General features: G+C 34.6%; 1 protein-coding gene across 1 annotated transcript in view; it reads right to left on the reverse strand.

The window, feature by feature from the left end:
* Window positions 1-885, reverse strand: part of ABCC3 (ATP binding cassette subfamily C member 3) — a 267,779-nt gene extending 266,894 nt beyond the window's left edge. The window contains exon 1 of the mRNA XM_053708487.1: window positions 537-885. Coding sequence (XP_053564462.1) covers window positions 537-584 — 48 coding nt within the window. The 5' untranslated portion in view covers window positions 585-885. The remainder of the gene's footprint in view (window positions 1-536) is intronic.
* Window positions 886-18,675: the final 17,790 nt, after the last annotated feature.

Consider the following 18,675-nt stretch of genomic DNA (forward strand, 5'->3'; position numbering starts at 1 on the left):
TGCAAATGTTCCAATAAATTGTCTTAATACAAATTAATAATTATTTTATTAATAAATTAAAATAAATTAGAAATATAGAGAAAAAACAGCTAAAGTAAAAAATATATTTGATGCAATAAGCATTTCAGAAAAAAAGTGATACCCTCTTTTATTCATTTTATTTATTTATTTATTTTTTTATAAAGGATACTTTTTTTTCTTTTTTTTTTAAATGATCATGAAGGGTCACTTTCTTTTCATCTACAATTATAATGTTACTTTGTAGTTCTTAATCAAATTATGCACCACAAAAAAATAAAAAATAAATATTCCACAAAACTGAATCACTATTTTTAGCCTTGTTCCATCTAGGAATATAATATAATATATATTATTATATAATATATATTATATTATAATAATATATAATATATATTATTATATAATAATATTATTATTTTTATAATATAGTAATAAAACAAATTTTAGTTTGTTTATGATTTATACATTTTATCCCAGTGATAATCCTATTTAGTTTAAAAAAATAAAAAACTTACCCAGAATTTGGATCCCAGCTGCCCAGATGTCCCACAGAATAGATCCATGTTTTATGTAAAAAAAATGTCTTGTTACTTCTTTGCAAAAGACAGCAGTTCTTAAACTAGCTTTCTGAATATACCTCTTTTCCGTGACTTCCTGCCTGTAACAAGCCTAGGAAGAAATTTGCTTCAGTAAATACATTGAATTCTCTTTAAGGGAGTGAGTGTATTTTTCTTTTGCATGGCCGTTGAAAACCACCAGACTGAAAAGGCAGCTTGCTCTGTGCTTTTCTGTGTTGTATACGAGTGAATTGGTTGTAATTTATAATTGCATTTCCTGGTTTATACAGACCCACCCCTTCCCTAAACCATATACAAAAGCAATTAGAATTTGAGACCCCTCCTCTTGTGAGATCATAATATCCACAACCAATACCCAACCAGCTGAGTATATAGCAACACTAAAGAAGCTGAGGGGAAAAAAAAGGGTTTACTAAAATATATTCCTTATCCGGTGACAGAAAGCAAGGTTTTTTTTTTAGGTTTTTTTAATACAGCACCATAAAATGAACTGCTGTTTACTAGCATAAAGCAGATGGTTTGTGTAACTAACATATACATTATATAACAGATGCTGTCAATGATAAATCATTTTAGAATACAATTATAGCTAAATTGGTTCAGCCTATAGAAGAGTGGAATCTCTCAAAAGCTTTTCTTTTAACACATAATGTTAGTTCAATAAAAAATATATCACTATCTACTGTAATATGTTGCTATTTTAAAACTTAGATAAATATAGAGCCACATTCCCTTTCTTTTCTTTTTTTTAGTGTCTGTTATGCTGCACAGAAAGATATTATAATAGGACAGTGAATGCACGCTGCATCCATACTAAACAAATAGGATCATATTTTTTCCATTAATGTCAGTGCTTCTTAGTAACCAGGGGCAGGATTCACCCTTGTTGCTACTTGGCAGAATGTGCTCAAGTGGAGATCTGGTGTGTTAGAAAATGCAATATCCTTCCATGATGGATGTTACTGTATCGTCAGCTTGTCAGGAACTCTTTTTTTTTTTTTTTTGGATACTCAATAAATGTGTTCTCACAAGTAGGGAGAGGAAAAGGAAACATTAAAAGGACATTAATGTACAATTAAAAAAATTGGCAGTTTATTAATTGCACTGAAGTAAAAAAGTGTGCATTAAAAATAGTTTTGATAATACATTTATATTAAAAAATTACACAATTAAAATCTTATTTAAACTAGACATGTGCACTGAGAAAAAATGTGTTTCTTTTTGTTTTCATTAGTTAAATAAATACAGGTGGCCCTCGGTTTACAACGGTTCAATTTGCACCGTTTCAGAATAACAACCTTTTTTTTCAGTCATGTGACTGCTATTGAAAAGCATTGAGAAGCAGTGCATTGATTAAAATAGCCAGTAGGTGCAGCTGTCCGCTTCTGTTGCAGCAAAGATATGCAAGCCAAGCAAGCTGAAATTAATCAGTTTAACAAGACCTGAGCTATCGAACAGCTTGCAAAGGAAAAAAGATCTTCCTGTCTATAAATCAGTCCAGATTGGAATGCATAGAAAGAACTGTTTGCAGAAAAATGCAAGTAAAGTCTGTGTTGTGTGTTTATTTTATTAGGTTTATAATGCTGTTTAGCAATTTTTTTGTTCATTTAACTTAGTTTAATTATATATTCTGTGTTGTGTTATTATTTTTTTAAGTTTATAATGCTGTTTAGCATTTAAAGTCTTCACTTCAAAGCTTTAAAAATAATGTATTAGGTGTTACTTATGCCAATTTTGAGAGGGGCCTGGAACCTAACTCCCTCACTTCCCATCGACTTACATTATAAACTGGGTTTCAATTTACAACGGTTTCGATTTACAACCATTCCTTCTGGAACCTAACCCCAGCGTAAACTGAGGGCTACCTGTAATTTTGTTTCGGAAAATTAGTTATGTTAAGTTAAAATGTTATTTTGGATCCATTCGGTATTTCAGATCAATTCTTTATTCATATTCATTATTCTATTCTAAAGATTAGAATAGAGTAATGAATATGAATAAAGAATAGATCCAAAAAACGATTTAACTTAACATAAGGAATATTCTGAAACAAAATTAGCTTAACCGCCGTCCCCCGACATTGCAAAAACGAAATAAAAACCTATTAACCCCTAAACCGCTGTCCCCCACATTGCCAACACTAACTAAACCTTTTAACCACTAAATTGCCGTCCCCCCACATCGCCAACACTAACTAAAACCTATTAACCTTTAAACCGCCGTCCCCCACACCGCCAACACTAAATAAAACCTATTAACCCCTAAACCGCCGTTCCCAACATCGACAGCACTAAATAAACCTATTAACCTCCAAACCGCAATCCCCACATATCGCGACTCCCTAAATAAAACGATTAACCACTAAACCGCCGTCCCCCCAGATTGCCACAACCAAATAAACCTATTAACCCCTAAACCGCCGTCCCCCCACATTGCAAATACTAAATAAAATTCTTAACCTCTAAACCGCAGCCCCCCCACATCGCAACTACATAAATTAAACTATTATCCCCTAAACCTAACACCCCCTAACTTTAACAAAAGATACAAAGAAAAGGAAGCAAACTGGATAATAGAAGTAAATTGCATGCACTATTTGAATACTTATATGTTTATTCACTAAAGTAAATATTGACGGGAATTCAAAGTGATTTTAAAAAATTATGCCTACAAAAAAATAAGAAAGGTCCACAAAGCCAATTCTATTTCCATTTTGGCTGTTTTGGCCTTAAATTTGAAATTCATTTTTATTTCCCTTTAATTATGAGTTTAGTGAATAACCCAGATAAACTTCATGTAGTGCATACTCACCTAGCAGCCAACCATCCTCAAATTGCTGGAACAAGGAGGTCTGCTTCAGGATGTAGGAGTTATGTCTACTCCCTGGAAAGCCTGAATACACATGGGTGTATTTCAAATTGGCATCCCAGACCATCTGGCAATTCAAGGAGTGGAAATACTTCCTGTTTATATAGAGGAATGCCTCCTCGTGTGGGGCCACAATATGCACATGGGTGCAGTCAATTGCCCCCATGACATTGGGTATGCCCCCCAGGCAGTGGCCTAGTGTAAGGGAGCCCACAGGGGAGGTTGCCCCGGGTGCATAACTCTTAGGGGCGCAAAATTAAAGAGCCATCTACAGTCTCAACCACCGCTCTCACTGAGTTTCTCACATGCAGGGCCGGGAGGAAGTGATCATCCTGGTGGTTTGTGCCTGCACTTTTAATTTCTACCTCTAGTTGTCACTGTTCCGTTATAGCTCAATGTAAATAGTTACTGCGTTCCTCTCTAGATTTTTCTCTCCGTTCCTGAGCTCTAGTGTAGTGTGAGACATAGCAGCAGACCTGATATAGGTGAGTTGTGCAGACTCCCATACTTTACATTGTGCAGACTGCCATACTTTATATTGTGCAGACTCCCAAACTTTATATTGTGTAGACTCCCAAACTTTATATTGTGTAGACTCCCAAACTTTATATTGTGTAGACTCCTAAATTCTATATTGTGCAGACTCCCAAACTCTATATTGTGCAGACTCCCAAACTCTATATTGTGCAGACCCCTAAACTCTATATTGTGCAGACTCCCAAACTCTATAATGTACAAATCTATATTGTGCAGACTTCCAAACTTTATATTGTGCAGACTCCTAAACTCTATATTGTGCAGACTTCCAAACTCTATGTCAGTATATGGCCGGGAAATAAACAATTTACTTAATAATTTATTCTTTAAAATAACCTCCAATTAAAAGGCATATACGAAACAATTAAACAATATTTATCTCTAAGTTCTTTACGATAAGTTAAAGTTATAGACACATTGACCCCTATTTAAGAAAGTCTGGCGGACCTGATCCGACAGTGCAGATCAGGTCCGCTAGACCTTGCTGAATACGGCGAGCAATACGCTCGCCGTATTCAGCATTGCACCAGCAGTTCACAAGAGCTGCTGGTGCAACGCCACCCCCTGCAGACTCAGGGCCAATGGACCGCCAGCAGGGGGTGTCAATCAACCCGATCGTACTCGATCGGGTTGATTTCCGGCGATGTCTGTCCGCCAGCTCAGAGCAGGCGGACAGGGTTATGGAGCAGCGGTCTTTGTGTCCGCTGCTTCATAACTGCTGCATACAGAGCTTGATAGATAGGCCCCATTGAATTATATATATATATTTTTATTTATTTTTTTGAGTTTCAAAAAAAGTTTTATTAATAATCAAAATAAATGTTACAATCTGTTCAACATATTTTATGTTACATATGTTTCTCCAGATATTAGCGCCTAGCGCTATGTACAATGAAATTTTACTTTGGAAATAAAAAAACAAAAATAACCAAATGAGTATTTCAAATAAACATTCAAGAGCATCATCCATATACTTATTTGTTACATACAATTCTTAATAAAAAAAAAAAAAAGGACATGAATTTAACCAAATTGCCAAATTGACAGGTTGAAAGGACACATAAAAAAATCAAATCGGTTCTCGTCACCATTGGGAGAGGCAAATGAAAAACAATAAATCACCCAACCTTAAATATATTCTTTAGAGGAGTTATAATACTATGATCCTACTCTGACTAAATAATTCCATTCCTTTCCTTTGCCTTCTTGCCCTTCCCTTTAGTCCTTTCCCTTCCTATTTTCCCTTATTTTTTCCTTATCTTCAACAGAAACAGAAAAGCAAAAGACAACAACAGTACCAACTTTAGCAATGCAGGTCATACAATGGGTTTTCATGGAGACGCAGCTTCCATCATAATAAAGAGAGAATCACAGCTCCCAAAGTCCCGTTATACTTTGAATTAAAAAAAAAAACAATAAACAAAGGAGACTTATGAAACCAAACTAAATTATTCCTTCCTTATTTGGATGAAAATATTGAATTACTATAGAACAGACCGAAAATAAATAACAGGACAAAACAAGACATGACAAAACAAGACAAGACACGACACGACAAAACAGGACAAGACAAGGAAAAACACAAAAAACAGCAGCAAAACGGGAAAAAAAAAAAAAAGGGGGGCACAATTCCTCTCCTCTCCCCACACTCCAACTACCCCTCCGGACGGACCCCACCAGGCTGCTTGATCCAACTATGTGGAAAGACATTCAATAATGTCAATTCCGCAAAGCTTACAGATGATAAGAAGGGGGAGAGAATCAATTTTTGAATAGCACTTGGGTAGGCTAAAATAACAGGTGACCATCTCCATAAGAACTTCTTAATTCTTTTCTCCGAGGCATCATGGAGATGGAATGATTCAAAAACAATCTGATCTTGAAGTGTTTTAAACACCAAGGCTAATCCTGATAAATGCTTACTTTTCCAATTTTTAAGAATACAGTATCTAACTGCTAATATAATTGTATTTAAACTATTTATGGTGTTCCTATTAATAGCGTCATTAAGTGGATATAGAAAGATAATATCCTCCGCGGCTAACGATATTGTAACTTTGTATAGTTTATTGAACCAGTAAATAATCTTCAGCCATAATTGTCCAAAACATGTGAAGTGTATCTGCCTTATAATGTGCGCAACGTGGACATGGGTTAACCGATGAAGGATAAAACTTATTTATTTTCCATGGTGAGACATAAAAATCATTAATCAGCTTCATATGTGATTCATTCCAGGCCACTGGTACTTTACATTTATGCAGTGACTCAAAGCTTTGGAAAATAATTTCATGATCTATCGAAGGAATTTTCGAAGACCATGATTTACATAAATTATCCCTAATGAGCAAGCTCTGCTTATTCATCATAATGTCATACATCAAGGAAATCGATGCGACACCTGTGGTGAATTTTTGTATACAAAGTTTAATATCGGCCCAAGCCGCTGTAGGTGTAACCTGCCACTTCTGATCTGAAATAAAATGACGAATTTGGAAGTAAGCAAATAAGTTGGATCTAGGTACACCATACTTACTAAAGATATCCTCTGCAGATACTATTTGATAGTTTTCGTCAAGAAGTTGTTTTACATAATATAGCCCTTTTTCTGCCCAGTCTTTAAACACTTTTTGATATAGCCCGGGAAGAAAACTTGGGTTACTTAAAATAGGTAGAAAATCTGAAAGAGAGTAGTTCAGGTCTAGAATTGAACAACATTTTTGCCATGCATATACTATATTCTTTATGGAGACAAGACAACTAACATTCTGTGGCAATTTCTGTACTTTAGAATGTAAAATCGCTTTTAATGAGAAAGGTGCAATTAAAAATGATTCTATCTCTTCAGATGAAACGATATTGGATCCGGCGAGCCAATCTATTGCTATTTTGACCATCGCCGCCACATTATAAAGTTTAAGATTAGGAAGCGCTAGAACCGCTGAAAGTTTGCATGAGTCTCCCCAGAGCTATTCGTGATTTTTTATTATTCCAGATGAATTTGGAAAATAAAGCATTAATTAGCTTTAAGTCCTTATTTAATATAAACAAAGGGAGGTTCTGAAGCGGGTATAACAAACGTGGAAAGATAATGGATTTAATTAAATTGACACGCGCTGTCAGGGACAGTGGAAATGCCACCCAGAGTTGTAAATCTGCAGAGATCTTTTGAAACAAAGGCTCAAAATTAGCTTTGTACCAATAACTAGGATTTCTGTGCAAAACTAAACCTAGATATTTAATAGCATCAACTTGTTTAAAAGGAATATTGGGTGTTACTGTCAGTCTATTATTAAAACACAATAATTCACTCTTTTCTAAATTTATCTTATACCCGGAGAACGAGCTGAAGAGTTTCAAGGTTTGTAGGACTACCGATATAGACTGCTGAACATTAGCTAGAAATAATAAAACATCATCCGCATATAGCAAGATTTTAAGGGAATGTGTGCCGAGCTGACATCCTATTAACACTTCTCTAAACCGTATTGCTAGGGGTTCTAGTGCAATATTAAAGAGTAAAGGGGACAACGGGCACCCCTGCCTAGTACCCCTTTGTAGAATTATTTTTGACGATAGGGTCCCATTAATAAGTAAAAATGATATTGGGTTATGATATACTCTGTGGATGAAATGTAAAAATTCTCCTTTAAAACCGAATTGCTCTAACGTCCTGAATAAGCATTCCCAGATAATTGAATCGAATGCTTTAATAGCATCCAGGGAAAGAATAGCAGCATCTTGCCATAGAGGCTTCTTCCTACCTTGGTCCACATTCCAAGCGTAATCCAGGAGATTAATTAATTTACGAGTATTTTTTGTTGGGTTTCTGGCTAGCATAAATCCGGTTTGATCTGGATGGATAATATTATGTAAACACTTGGATACTCTTGCCGCAATAATTGCCATTAGTATTTTATAGTCTATATTCAAGACAGATATTGGCCTATAAGAGGCCGGGTCTTCCGGGTTTTTACCTTTCTTTAAAATGAGTGAAATATTCGCAGCGGATAAATATTTTGAGATAGGATTCATTATATGAAAATAGAAATTAAAGAGTTTTTCTAGTATCAATAGTACCTCTTCCCCCAGGCATTTATAGAATTCAGCGGGGAATCCATCTGGACCAGCTGCTTTGTTCATCTTTAAATTATCTATAGCCTTTCTGATTTCCTGTGTTGAAATCGGGGCATTAATTACTAGCAGATCCTCATTAGATAATTTAGGGACCTTTAACATATCCCAAAAAATATTATGATTAACGTTATCTATTACAGATTCGGAATAGAGCTGTTGATAATAAGTGTAAAAACATTTCTGAAATCCCCTTAGTTTCTGCAGCTCTACCTTTATCTGTTTGAATTGCCAAAATAAGATTTTTCTTTTTTCTACTTTTAGTAAGTTTGGCCAAATATTTAGCCAAACACCCATGCATACCTTTAAAGCAAAGATTTATTTTTGTTTCTTCCTCTACTAATTTTTGTTTTAAAAAAAAGGTCTCTTTCCTTTCTCTTATCTCTATATTTCCCCCAATTACCCACTGTGGGGTTTGAACAATATTTTGTAAAGGCATTCCTGACCTGATTTATAATTTGGATTTCTCGTACTCTACTCTTCTTCTTTCCTATACTTACATAAGCTTGAATCTCTCCCCGCAGAACGGCTTTAAAGGCTTCCCAACAGATTTCTGGCTTATTAATATAGTTTGAATTCTCAAAATAATAACGCTGCCAGGACGCTACAAATAATTAACACATTTGGGGTTAGTATATAGATAGCGAGGAAAAACAAATCTGGGTGTTTTAATCCTTTCTTTGTTACCTGCTAAAAGAAATAATGAGATAATGGCATGATCTGAGACACTAATTTCTCCTATCTCAGTCTCTAATGAGACACAGGTCGAATTTTTTAGGAGGAGTCATAATGTGTAGGCAAAATTTGGTGTCGATTTTAGATAGGGTCAGCGTAATTGTTATATGTATATATGGTGTTTTGTTTTATGTTGAATGGGATGTGTTGTTGTTTTTTTTTTTCTTCTTCCCCCCTCTCGTCCTCTTCTCTTGCCCCTCCCCTTGCGCTGTGTTTTTAAGGTGTCTCTGTTTGCCCCCCCGGGTTGCTTTTATTTGAAAGTCCGATGCTAGATGGGTGAGGGATTTAAAGCATTATCTTGGAACATAGGGGGAATAACTTCCCCCATTAAGCGTAAACTTGTTATTAAAAAATTAGCTAGCCAATCAGATTGAGCTTGCATTCTATTGGCTGATCGGAACAGCCAATAGAATGCGAGCTCAATCTGATTGGCTGATCGGATCAGCCAATCGGATTGAACTTGAATCTGATTGGCTGATTCCATTAGCCAATCAGAATTTTCCTACCTTAATTCCAATTGGCTGATAGAATCCTATCAGCCAATCGGAATTTGAGGGACGCCATCTTGGATGACGTCCCTTAAAGGAACCTTCATTCGGACTTAGGACGTCGCAAGAAGAGAATGGATCCGCGCCGGAGGTCTTCAACATGGAGCCGCTTGTCACCGCTTTGAAGAAGATGGTTGCCGGTCCGGATCTACTCTTCTGCCCGGATAGGAGGAAGACTTTGGAGCCTCTTTTGGACCTCTTCAGCCGCCGCTTGATAGAAGACTTCAGCCGGATTATGGATCGCCAGCCCCCGCTTGGGCTTGGATGAAGACTTCGGAGGCTTGGATGAAGACTTCGGAGGACGGATCGGTGAACCTGGCATGGTGAAGATAAGGTAGGAAGATCTTCAGGGGCTTAGTGTTAGCTTTATTTAAGGGGGGTTTGGGTTAGATTAGGGGTATGTGGGTGGTGGGTTGTAATGTTGGGGGGGGTATTGTATGTTTTTTTTTACAGACAAAAGAGCTGAATTATTTTGGGCATGCCCCGCAAATGGCCCTTTTCAGGGCTGGTAAGGTAAAAGAGCTTTGAACTTTTTTAATCTAGAATAGGGTAGGGCATTTTTTTATTTTGGGGGTCTTTGTTATTTTATTAGGGGGCTTAGAGTAGGTGTAATTAGTTTAAAATTGTTGTAATATTTTTCTAAGGTTTGTAAATATTTTTTTATTTTTTGTAACTTAGTTCTTTTTTATTTTTTGTACTTTAGTTAGTTTATTTAATTGTAGTTATTTGTAGGTATTGTATTTAATTAATTTATTGATAGTGTAGTGTTAGGTTTAATTGTAACTTAGGTTAGGATTTATTTTACAGGTAATTTTGTAATTATTTTAACTATTTTAGCTATTAAATAGTTCTTAACTATTTAATAGCTATTGTACCTGGTTAAAATAAATACAAAGTTGCCTGTAAAATAAATATTAATCCTAAACTAGCTACAATATAATTATAATTTATATTGTAGCTATATTAGGGTTTATTTTACAGGTAAGTATTTAGCTTTAAATAGGAATAATTTATTTAATAAGAGTTAATTTATTTTGTTAGATTTAAATTATATTTAATTTAGGGGGGTGTTAGTGTTAGGGTTAGACTTAGCTTTAGGGGTTAATCCATTTATTAGAGTAGCGGCGAGATCCGGTCGGCAGATTAGGGGTTAATAATTGAAGTTAGGTGTCGGCGATGTTAGGGAGGGCAGATTAGGGGTTAATACTATTTCTTATAGGGTTATTGAGGCGGGAGTGAGGCGGATTAGGGGTTAATAACTTTATTATAGTAGCGGTGTGGTGCGGTCGGCAGATTAGGGGTTAATTATTGTAGGTAGGTGGAGGCGACGTTGGGTGCGACAGATTAGGGGTTAATAAATATAATATAGGGGTCGGCTGTGTTAGGGGCAGCAGATTAGGGGTACATAGGTATAATGTAGGTTGCGGCGGTGTACAGAGCGGCAGATTAGGGGTTAAAAAAATATGCAGGGGTCAGCGATAGCGGGGGCGGCAGATTAGGGGTTAATAAATATTATGTAGGGGTCGGCGGTGTTAGGGGCAGCAGATTAGGGGTACATAAGGATAACGTAGGTGGCGGCGGTTTGCGGTCGGCAGATTAGGGATTAAAATTTTTTAATAGAGTGGCGGCGATGTGGGGGGGCCTCGGTTTAGGGGTGCATAGGTAGTTTATGGGTGTTAGTGTACTGTAGAGCACAGTAGTTAAGAGCTTTATAAACCAGCGTTAGCCCAGAAAGCTCTTAACTGCTGACTTTTTTCTGTGGCTGGAGTTTTGTCGTTAGATTTCTAACGCTCACTTCAGCCACGACTCTAAATACCGGCGTTAGGAAGATCCCATTGAAAAGATAGGATACGCAAATGGCGTAGGGGGATCTGCGGTATGGAAAAGTCGCGGCTGGAAAGTGAGCGTTAGACCCTTTCCTGACTGACTCTAAATACCAGCAGGCGGTAAAAACCAGCGCTAGGAGCCTCTAACGCTGGTTTTGACGGCTAACGCCAAACTCTAAATCTAGCCGTAAATTTTCCAAAAATTCTCTGGAGAAATTATTTGGAGCATACACATTACAAATCACCAGTTTCACGTTTTTTAATTGAATTTGGAGGAGAATGTATCTAGCCGCCTCATCTACTTCTACTTTAATTATCTTGTAGTCTAGATCCTTATGTAAAAGAATAGCTAACCCACATTTTCTAGCTTGGCCAGATGTAGAGATGACTTCACCTACCCACTTTGTCTTCAATTTCGCTGCTTCCTACTGATTAAGGTGAGTCTCCTGTAGGAGGGCTATATCAGGTTTATGGCTAGCTAATTTTTTAATAACAAGTTTACGCTTAATGGGGGAAGTTATTCCCCCTATGTTCCAAGATAATACTTTAAATCCCTCACCCATCTAGCATCGGACTTTCAAATAAAAGCAACCCGGGGGGGCAAAAAGAGACACCTTAAAAACACAGCGCAAGGGGAGGGGCAAGAGAAGAGGACGAGAGGGGGGAAGAAGAAAAAAAAAAACAACAACACATCCCATTCAACATAAAACAAAACACCATATATACATATAACAATTACGCTGACCCTATCTAAAATCGACACCAAATTTTGCCTACACATTATGACTCCTCCTAAAAAATTCGACCTGTGTCTCATTTGGGTACCGGACCTCATCTAAAATCCACTTACAGAGTTTCTATATATTTTTTGACCTCTGAGACCTCCTCGAATGAATGTCTGACACCTCGATCTTCCACTATAATTCGCGCTGGATAGATCATCCGCGCTTTTAACCCTTTATTTATAAGTTGTGTACAGTACGGGGCCATAGATCTCCTCTTCGTAGAGGTCTCAGATGAAAAATCCTGAAACATTAGTATCCTACAGTTTCCGAATAGGGGGGGTTCTGACATGGGTCAAGATAAGATTGAACCCATTGAATTATATTTATAGAAACCAGATTATGAATCAAATGATACACACTTATGTTGTTACAATATTCTTTACAAAGCAAACCAAATATACCTTTACAATTAACTTTACTCACAATAATCTCCCAAATCAAAGTATGAGCCATTCATTTTCAACAAAACTACTTACAAAAAGAAGAACAAAAAATGAACTACAATAGTCTAGAAAGGTTAAGACAGCTCAACTATTATATTGCTGTAATAAAGGATAACGATTGTGAATAATTAGTTTTAATCTATATAACAAATCCAAAAGATAAAGTGTGCATAAACAAATGCAAATAAATCACAGTTAGAAAATTATAGTTAAAAAATACCAGTTAAAAAATTCTAGTTAAAGAACAATTCTGTGGGTTAACGAACTCAAAGGGGTGTGTAGCAAACACTTGAGCTCTTTAGACAGTTCACCAGATCAGATTACACAGTCTCCAAGCACAGTTATGCACGGCAAAAGGATTCCTAGATCAATTATGCACGGCAAGAGGATTCCTAGAAATAAAAGACAAGACAAAACTTGTCACCAGCAACGAATAGTTAAAAAACCAAGGTGTCCAATTTTACTTACACCGGAAGGTGTTTGAAGTCGTTCCTCTGTCCGGGTATCCTTCAGAGTGAGTGTGCCTCCCTCAGATACTTTTGTCAAACTTTTTCTTTTGGGATTACCGCAGTCAGCGGTTTCAACTGTTTAGATGAACTTCTGCAATCAGACCATTGACTACGGATCCTTGGATGGATCAATCTAAAGAGCAATGTGTCAGTGTCCGTAGGTGCTTTATATAGGGGTAAGCAAATACTGCTTTAAAGGGCCGGATTAATGGAAAAATATATATGACAAAGAATATGTCAAAAATTATGTTTATCTATATATAACAACACATTCATTTGAAACTGATAATAGATCATGTTTTATAATGTAATACTATAGATATAGTAGGTGCTACCCCTTAATTGTAGTGGCTGCTACCCGTATATAATTTTCTTTGGATAACAGGCTCACAATCTACTCAAAATCATTCAAATATTATGTATAGATATATAGAAACAACAAATGTAATAAAATATAAAAGCAGCAAATTTAATAAAATATAATTGCTAACCACATATTGTGCTAACCTTAAAAATAAAGAAAAAGATGTAGACAAAATGTTACAAAATATATTTCTACTTTAAATCACTATTATTCCAAACATGACAAGAAATGAAGACACACCTTATTATTCTTAACTTTTATAAGTTCATTTAATCATTTGGAGACTCAATATGATCTATTCTGTAATAATTATATTAAAAATTGTATTAAAAATGGTATTACAAAATATTAGAAGTATTAAAAAATATTAAAAAAAACATATGGAGCATTTTTATTTTTATTTATTTCTATTGTAATAATTCTTGTAACTTATGTTTGACCAACCTAAATTTTAAGAGAAATGAACACTAGCTAGAAGACTACTCTGAAAGAAAACAACCTATTTCTAATTCTTGATTTAATCCCTTAGGTGTTAGGGTCTTCATTTCAAAGATCCACTTACTCTGTAATTTCAGAAGGCTATTATGTATATCTGTACCCCTCCATTTTTTTGTACTTTTGCTATACCTGTATATCTTAAATGTTGTTTATTGACATTATTAGAAATAAAAAAATGTTTTGGTATTGGAAGATCCTTATTTCTCTCCTGATCATAGTGTTCTATAGAAAGGATATGCTCCCTAATTCTGTCTCTTAGTGGTCTTTCTGACTCACCTACATACTGTAGGCCACACTTGCATTCTAAAAGATAAACCACATTTTTGTCGCAACATCTTATTTGTTGCTTTATTTTATACTTTTTCCCTGTTACATTAGATTTTATCTCTTTCCTTTTCTCTGCGTGTTTACATGCTTTACATGTAAGGCATGGGAAAACCCATTAATTACCTTCCCCATAAGTTCTTGGTCTCTGTTTATTTTCTTTTTTATTTCAGTAGGTGCTAAGATTGATTTCAGATTTTGGGATCTTTTATACACTATACTCTGATATTTAGGTAGATAATCCCCTATTCTATCATCACTTTTGAGTATTGCCCAACGTTTTATAATATTTTTTTCAATTCTATAACTATTTTGACTATACTTCGTGATGAAGGGAATAAATAGTTCATTATCATCTCTGATTTTACTTTTTTAAAAACTTGTAATCATCAGATCTTTTCTATCTCAGGCCCTTACTTCATCTTTAATAGCCACAATTTTTGTTTCATCATAACCTCTTGGTACAAATTTTTCTTTTAGAATATCTGCTTGAACATCATAATCCATATTATTATTACAATTTTTTCTAATTCGTAACAGTTGCCCCTTTGGTATATTTTCCTTCCACTTTTTGTGGTGGCAGCTCGTTTGATGTATATAATTATTTGCATCAACAGTTTTGAAATGCATTTTTAAAATTGATAACATTATTTGTTATATAAATTTCCAAATCTAAAAAATTTAATTTTTTCTTTATTTATCGCACTAGTAAATTTCAAATTTATATCGTTGGTATTCATTTTAGACATAAAACTTTCAAACAATTTTTTGTTCCTTTCCAAATTAATATAATATCATCAATATAGCGCTTATAGAGGTCCAGATTTGCCGCAAGTTTGCTGTTTTCTAGGAAATCTTGCTCCCATAACCCCATAAAGAGGTTTGCATAACTTGGCGAAAATCTGGTCCCCATTGCTGTACCACATTTTTGTAAATAAAATTGGTTATTGTAAGAGAAATAATTGTGGGATAATATAAAATGTATACATTCCAAAATGAAAGATTTCTGTAGGGGTTTTAAAGTATTGTCTTTATCTAGAAAAATTGTGATGCTTTTAGCCCATCCTTATGGGAGATACAGGTATAAAATGAAGTAACATCGCATGTTGCAAACCAAAAGTTTTCTTCTCAAGTTACATTTTCTAATAATTTTAGGACTTCAGTGGAATCGTTTAAAAAAGAGGGCACATCCCTCACATATTTCTGCAAAAAATGTCAATATACTCGGAAACATTAGAAGTTATAGATTTAATCCCTGATATTATTTTTCTCCCTGGTGGGGAGATCAGGGATTTGTGAATCTTTGATAAACAGAATAGTCAAGGAATTTTGGGATTTTTTTGGAATAGATATTCTCTCTCTTTTTTATTCAATATTCCTTCTTCACTAGCTTTATCTAGAAGGTGTCACAATTGCGTGTTAAAGTGTGATGTAGGATTATTAGGGATCTTGCAGTAAGTATTTATGTCCCCTAAAATATTTTCAAACATTCTGTTATAATTTTCAGAGTTTAGAACCACTATCCCCCCACCTTTATCAGCTGGCTTCAGCACTATATTCTCATTTTCCTCTAATTCTCTAATAACTTTTAATTGCTTCTTTCTGAGATTTTTATATTCTTTTTCCATTTTATCCTCTTATATATTTTCTATGTCTCTAGTAATCAATTTTTAAAATGTCCCTATAGCATGTCCTTTGTCATGTGAGCATCTATATAAGATCCAAATTTATTTAATTTACTAGTAGGGGCAAATGTCAAGCCTTTACTCAAAATATCTTCATGAGTTTTATTTAATTCAAATGTACTTAAATTAAAAATTCCATTATGTTTATTTAGTCCCAATTTCTTATTTTTTTGGTTCAGTTTTGCTCCTCCTCTATTCCCACTTTTTCTGATGCCCATCTTTTTCTTATATTTCTTTGTGGTAATGGGCTTTCTTGTATTTGTCTTTGGCCCATACCTAAAAAATACTGATTTCTATTACTTTTATAATTTTTATTAGAATTCTCATTTGCCATCGGCCTTATAAAACAAAATCTATTATCAGTTTTAAATTGATGTGTTGTTATATGTAGATAAACATAATTTTTGACATATTCTTTGTCATATATATTTTTCCATTAATCTGTCCCTTTAAAGCAGTATTTGCTTACCCCTATATAAAGCATCTATGGACACTGGCAGGATAGAGCTTGACAAAGGCTGCAGAAAGCCGAAATGCGTTGCTCTTTAGATTGATCCATCCAAGCATCCGTAGTCAATGGTCTGATTGCAGAAGTTCATCTAAACAGTTGAAACCGCTGACTGCGGTAATCCCAAAAGAAAAAGAAAAAGTTTGACACAAGTATCTGAGCGAGGCACGCTCACTCTGAAGGATACCCGGACAGAGGAACGACTTCAAACACCTTCCGGTGTAAGTAAAATTGGACACCTTGGTTTTTGAACTATTCGTTGCTGGTGACAAGTTTTGTCTTGTCTTTTATTTCTAGGAATCCCCTTGCCATGCATAATTGATCTAGAAATCCTCTTCCCGTGCATAACTGTTCTTGGAGACTGTGTAATCTGATCTGGTGAATTGTCTAAAGAGCTCAAGTGTTTGAGTTCAATAACCCACAGCACCAGAGTCTTGCTATAGGTTTATTTTAACTAGAATTTTTTAACTGGTATTTTTTAACTATAATTGTCTAACTGTGATTTATTTGCATTTGTTTATGCACACTTTATCTTTTTGGTTTGTTATATAGATTAAAACTACTTATTCACAATCGTTATCCTTTATTATAGCCATATAATAGTTGATATTAAGCTTTTAGTAGCGCCACAGATTTTCAACTAAACTAAGCCTACAATTGATCCTATATAACTCTAATTTAAAACATCAGAAATTATATATATCATTTGTGCAAACAACCAACTGCTATGACAATTTATCTGAGCTGAAATAAATTCTTAACTATCTACAATTAAGACAAATTCTAAAATATATTTATATGGCTGCAATTATAAATTACTTGGCAAACAAAAGACTAGTTTTAAACTACACAGGGCTATGAGACACAAGCTTGAAATACAAACTGTGCCCTTTTAAATTTACTAACTGCAATTAGACTAGCAACAATTAATGTATTTGCTTTAAAATATCAAATGATATACTTAATTAGTTTCTTATACTTCACCCAAATAAGCAAATCAATGTTTCAGCTTCCAGGGTTCTTGTGGGTCATCTATGGAGGGTTTACTTCACAATATGCAGAGGAACAGCTCTCAAATTGTTAATCTTTCCTTGTTCAAGAAAGTGTCCCAAGATGGCAAAAGAAAATACTGGGCCCAAAGCCTGTGTATTTTCTCTCCAAAGTTAATGCTTCTTTGAGTCTGTCTTCTTTTAGCAGTGAGTTGTCTGTATCTGTATTCCAAGAATAAAGAATTCCTCCCCCGTTTCTTTAATCACTCCCACAGAATTTGGATTGGACCTTTATCCGGTGATTTTCCCTGGTCCGCCCTTAGAGTTGAAACATTTAATTGGCCTACTGGAATATGTTTTGAACAGTCAATTAGTTTTGGCTGTCATACCATTTTTAATCCCCTAGGGGGCAGCAAATGACCAGAAATGCAGTTTCACAATCAATTATTGCCACAGCTTAATATATCATTTTAAAGTGTTCATTTAACACACTTATATATTTTTATTCAACATACTCTGATTTCTTAGTATTAATAAGTCACATGTTCAAATACACATGGATCACACAGTACCATTTTTTTTCTGATCATTTTAACACCAAACATGAAAATATTCCACTTATGATATATTAAAAATGCGTTTAAAAATTATTTTAATAAGCAATTGCACTTTCAATTATTTGCTCTCCCCAGAATCATAGTATTTAACATCCTGGCATTATATTCATACAAACACAGCATATTTCACATTCCTAATATTTTTTGAGTACACAGATCCATGTTTATGGCTAATATTCATAATACATCTTGCTGTCTTTAAGTTCAATATACACTTATCTAATATGTTACTGTTAGGCATTTCTTCTCAGGATATATATATATATATATATATATATATATATATATATATATATATATATATATATATATATAGGCATTTCTTCTCAGGATATATATATATATATATATATATATATATATATATTTATACAGTCTTAGAATCAATTATACTTGTTCAATATAGCAGACATTTATCCAATATAGTATCAGTTTCAGATCAATAGATGTTCTAATATGATTGTATTTTAAATTATTATGAAGATTTAGGCACAATTCCTTTGTATGACATAGGAAACTAAATCTCAGATAGAGACTTGAAACGCCAGCTTGTCTGGGAGTTATGTATTCAAACACAGCATGTACCAATTTAACATCTAGATGAGATTGAGCTACATCCTTTGAGAATGGTTGTATATTTAGAATCTTCAAGGGGCTTCTGATCATATCTTCCACCAAAACTGGTTCTCTTTCTGAATCTATTTAA

This window comes from Bombina bombina, chromosome 1, assembly GCF_027579735.1.
Source record: "Bombina bombina isolate aBomBom1 chromosome 1, aBomBom1.pri, whole genome shotgun sequence".
Lineage (NCBI taxonomy): Eukaryota > Metazoa > Chordata > Amphibia > Anura > Bombinatoridae > Bombina > Bombina bombina.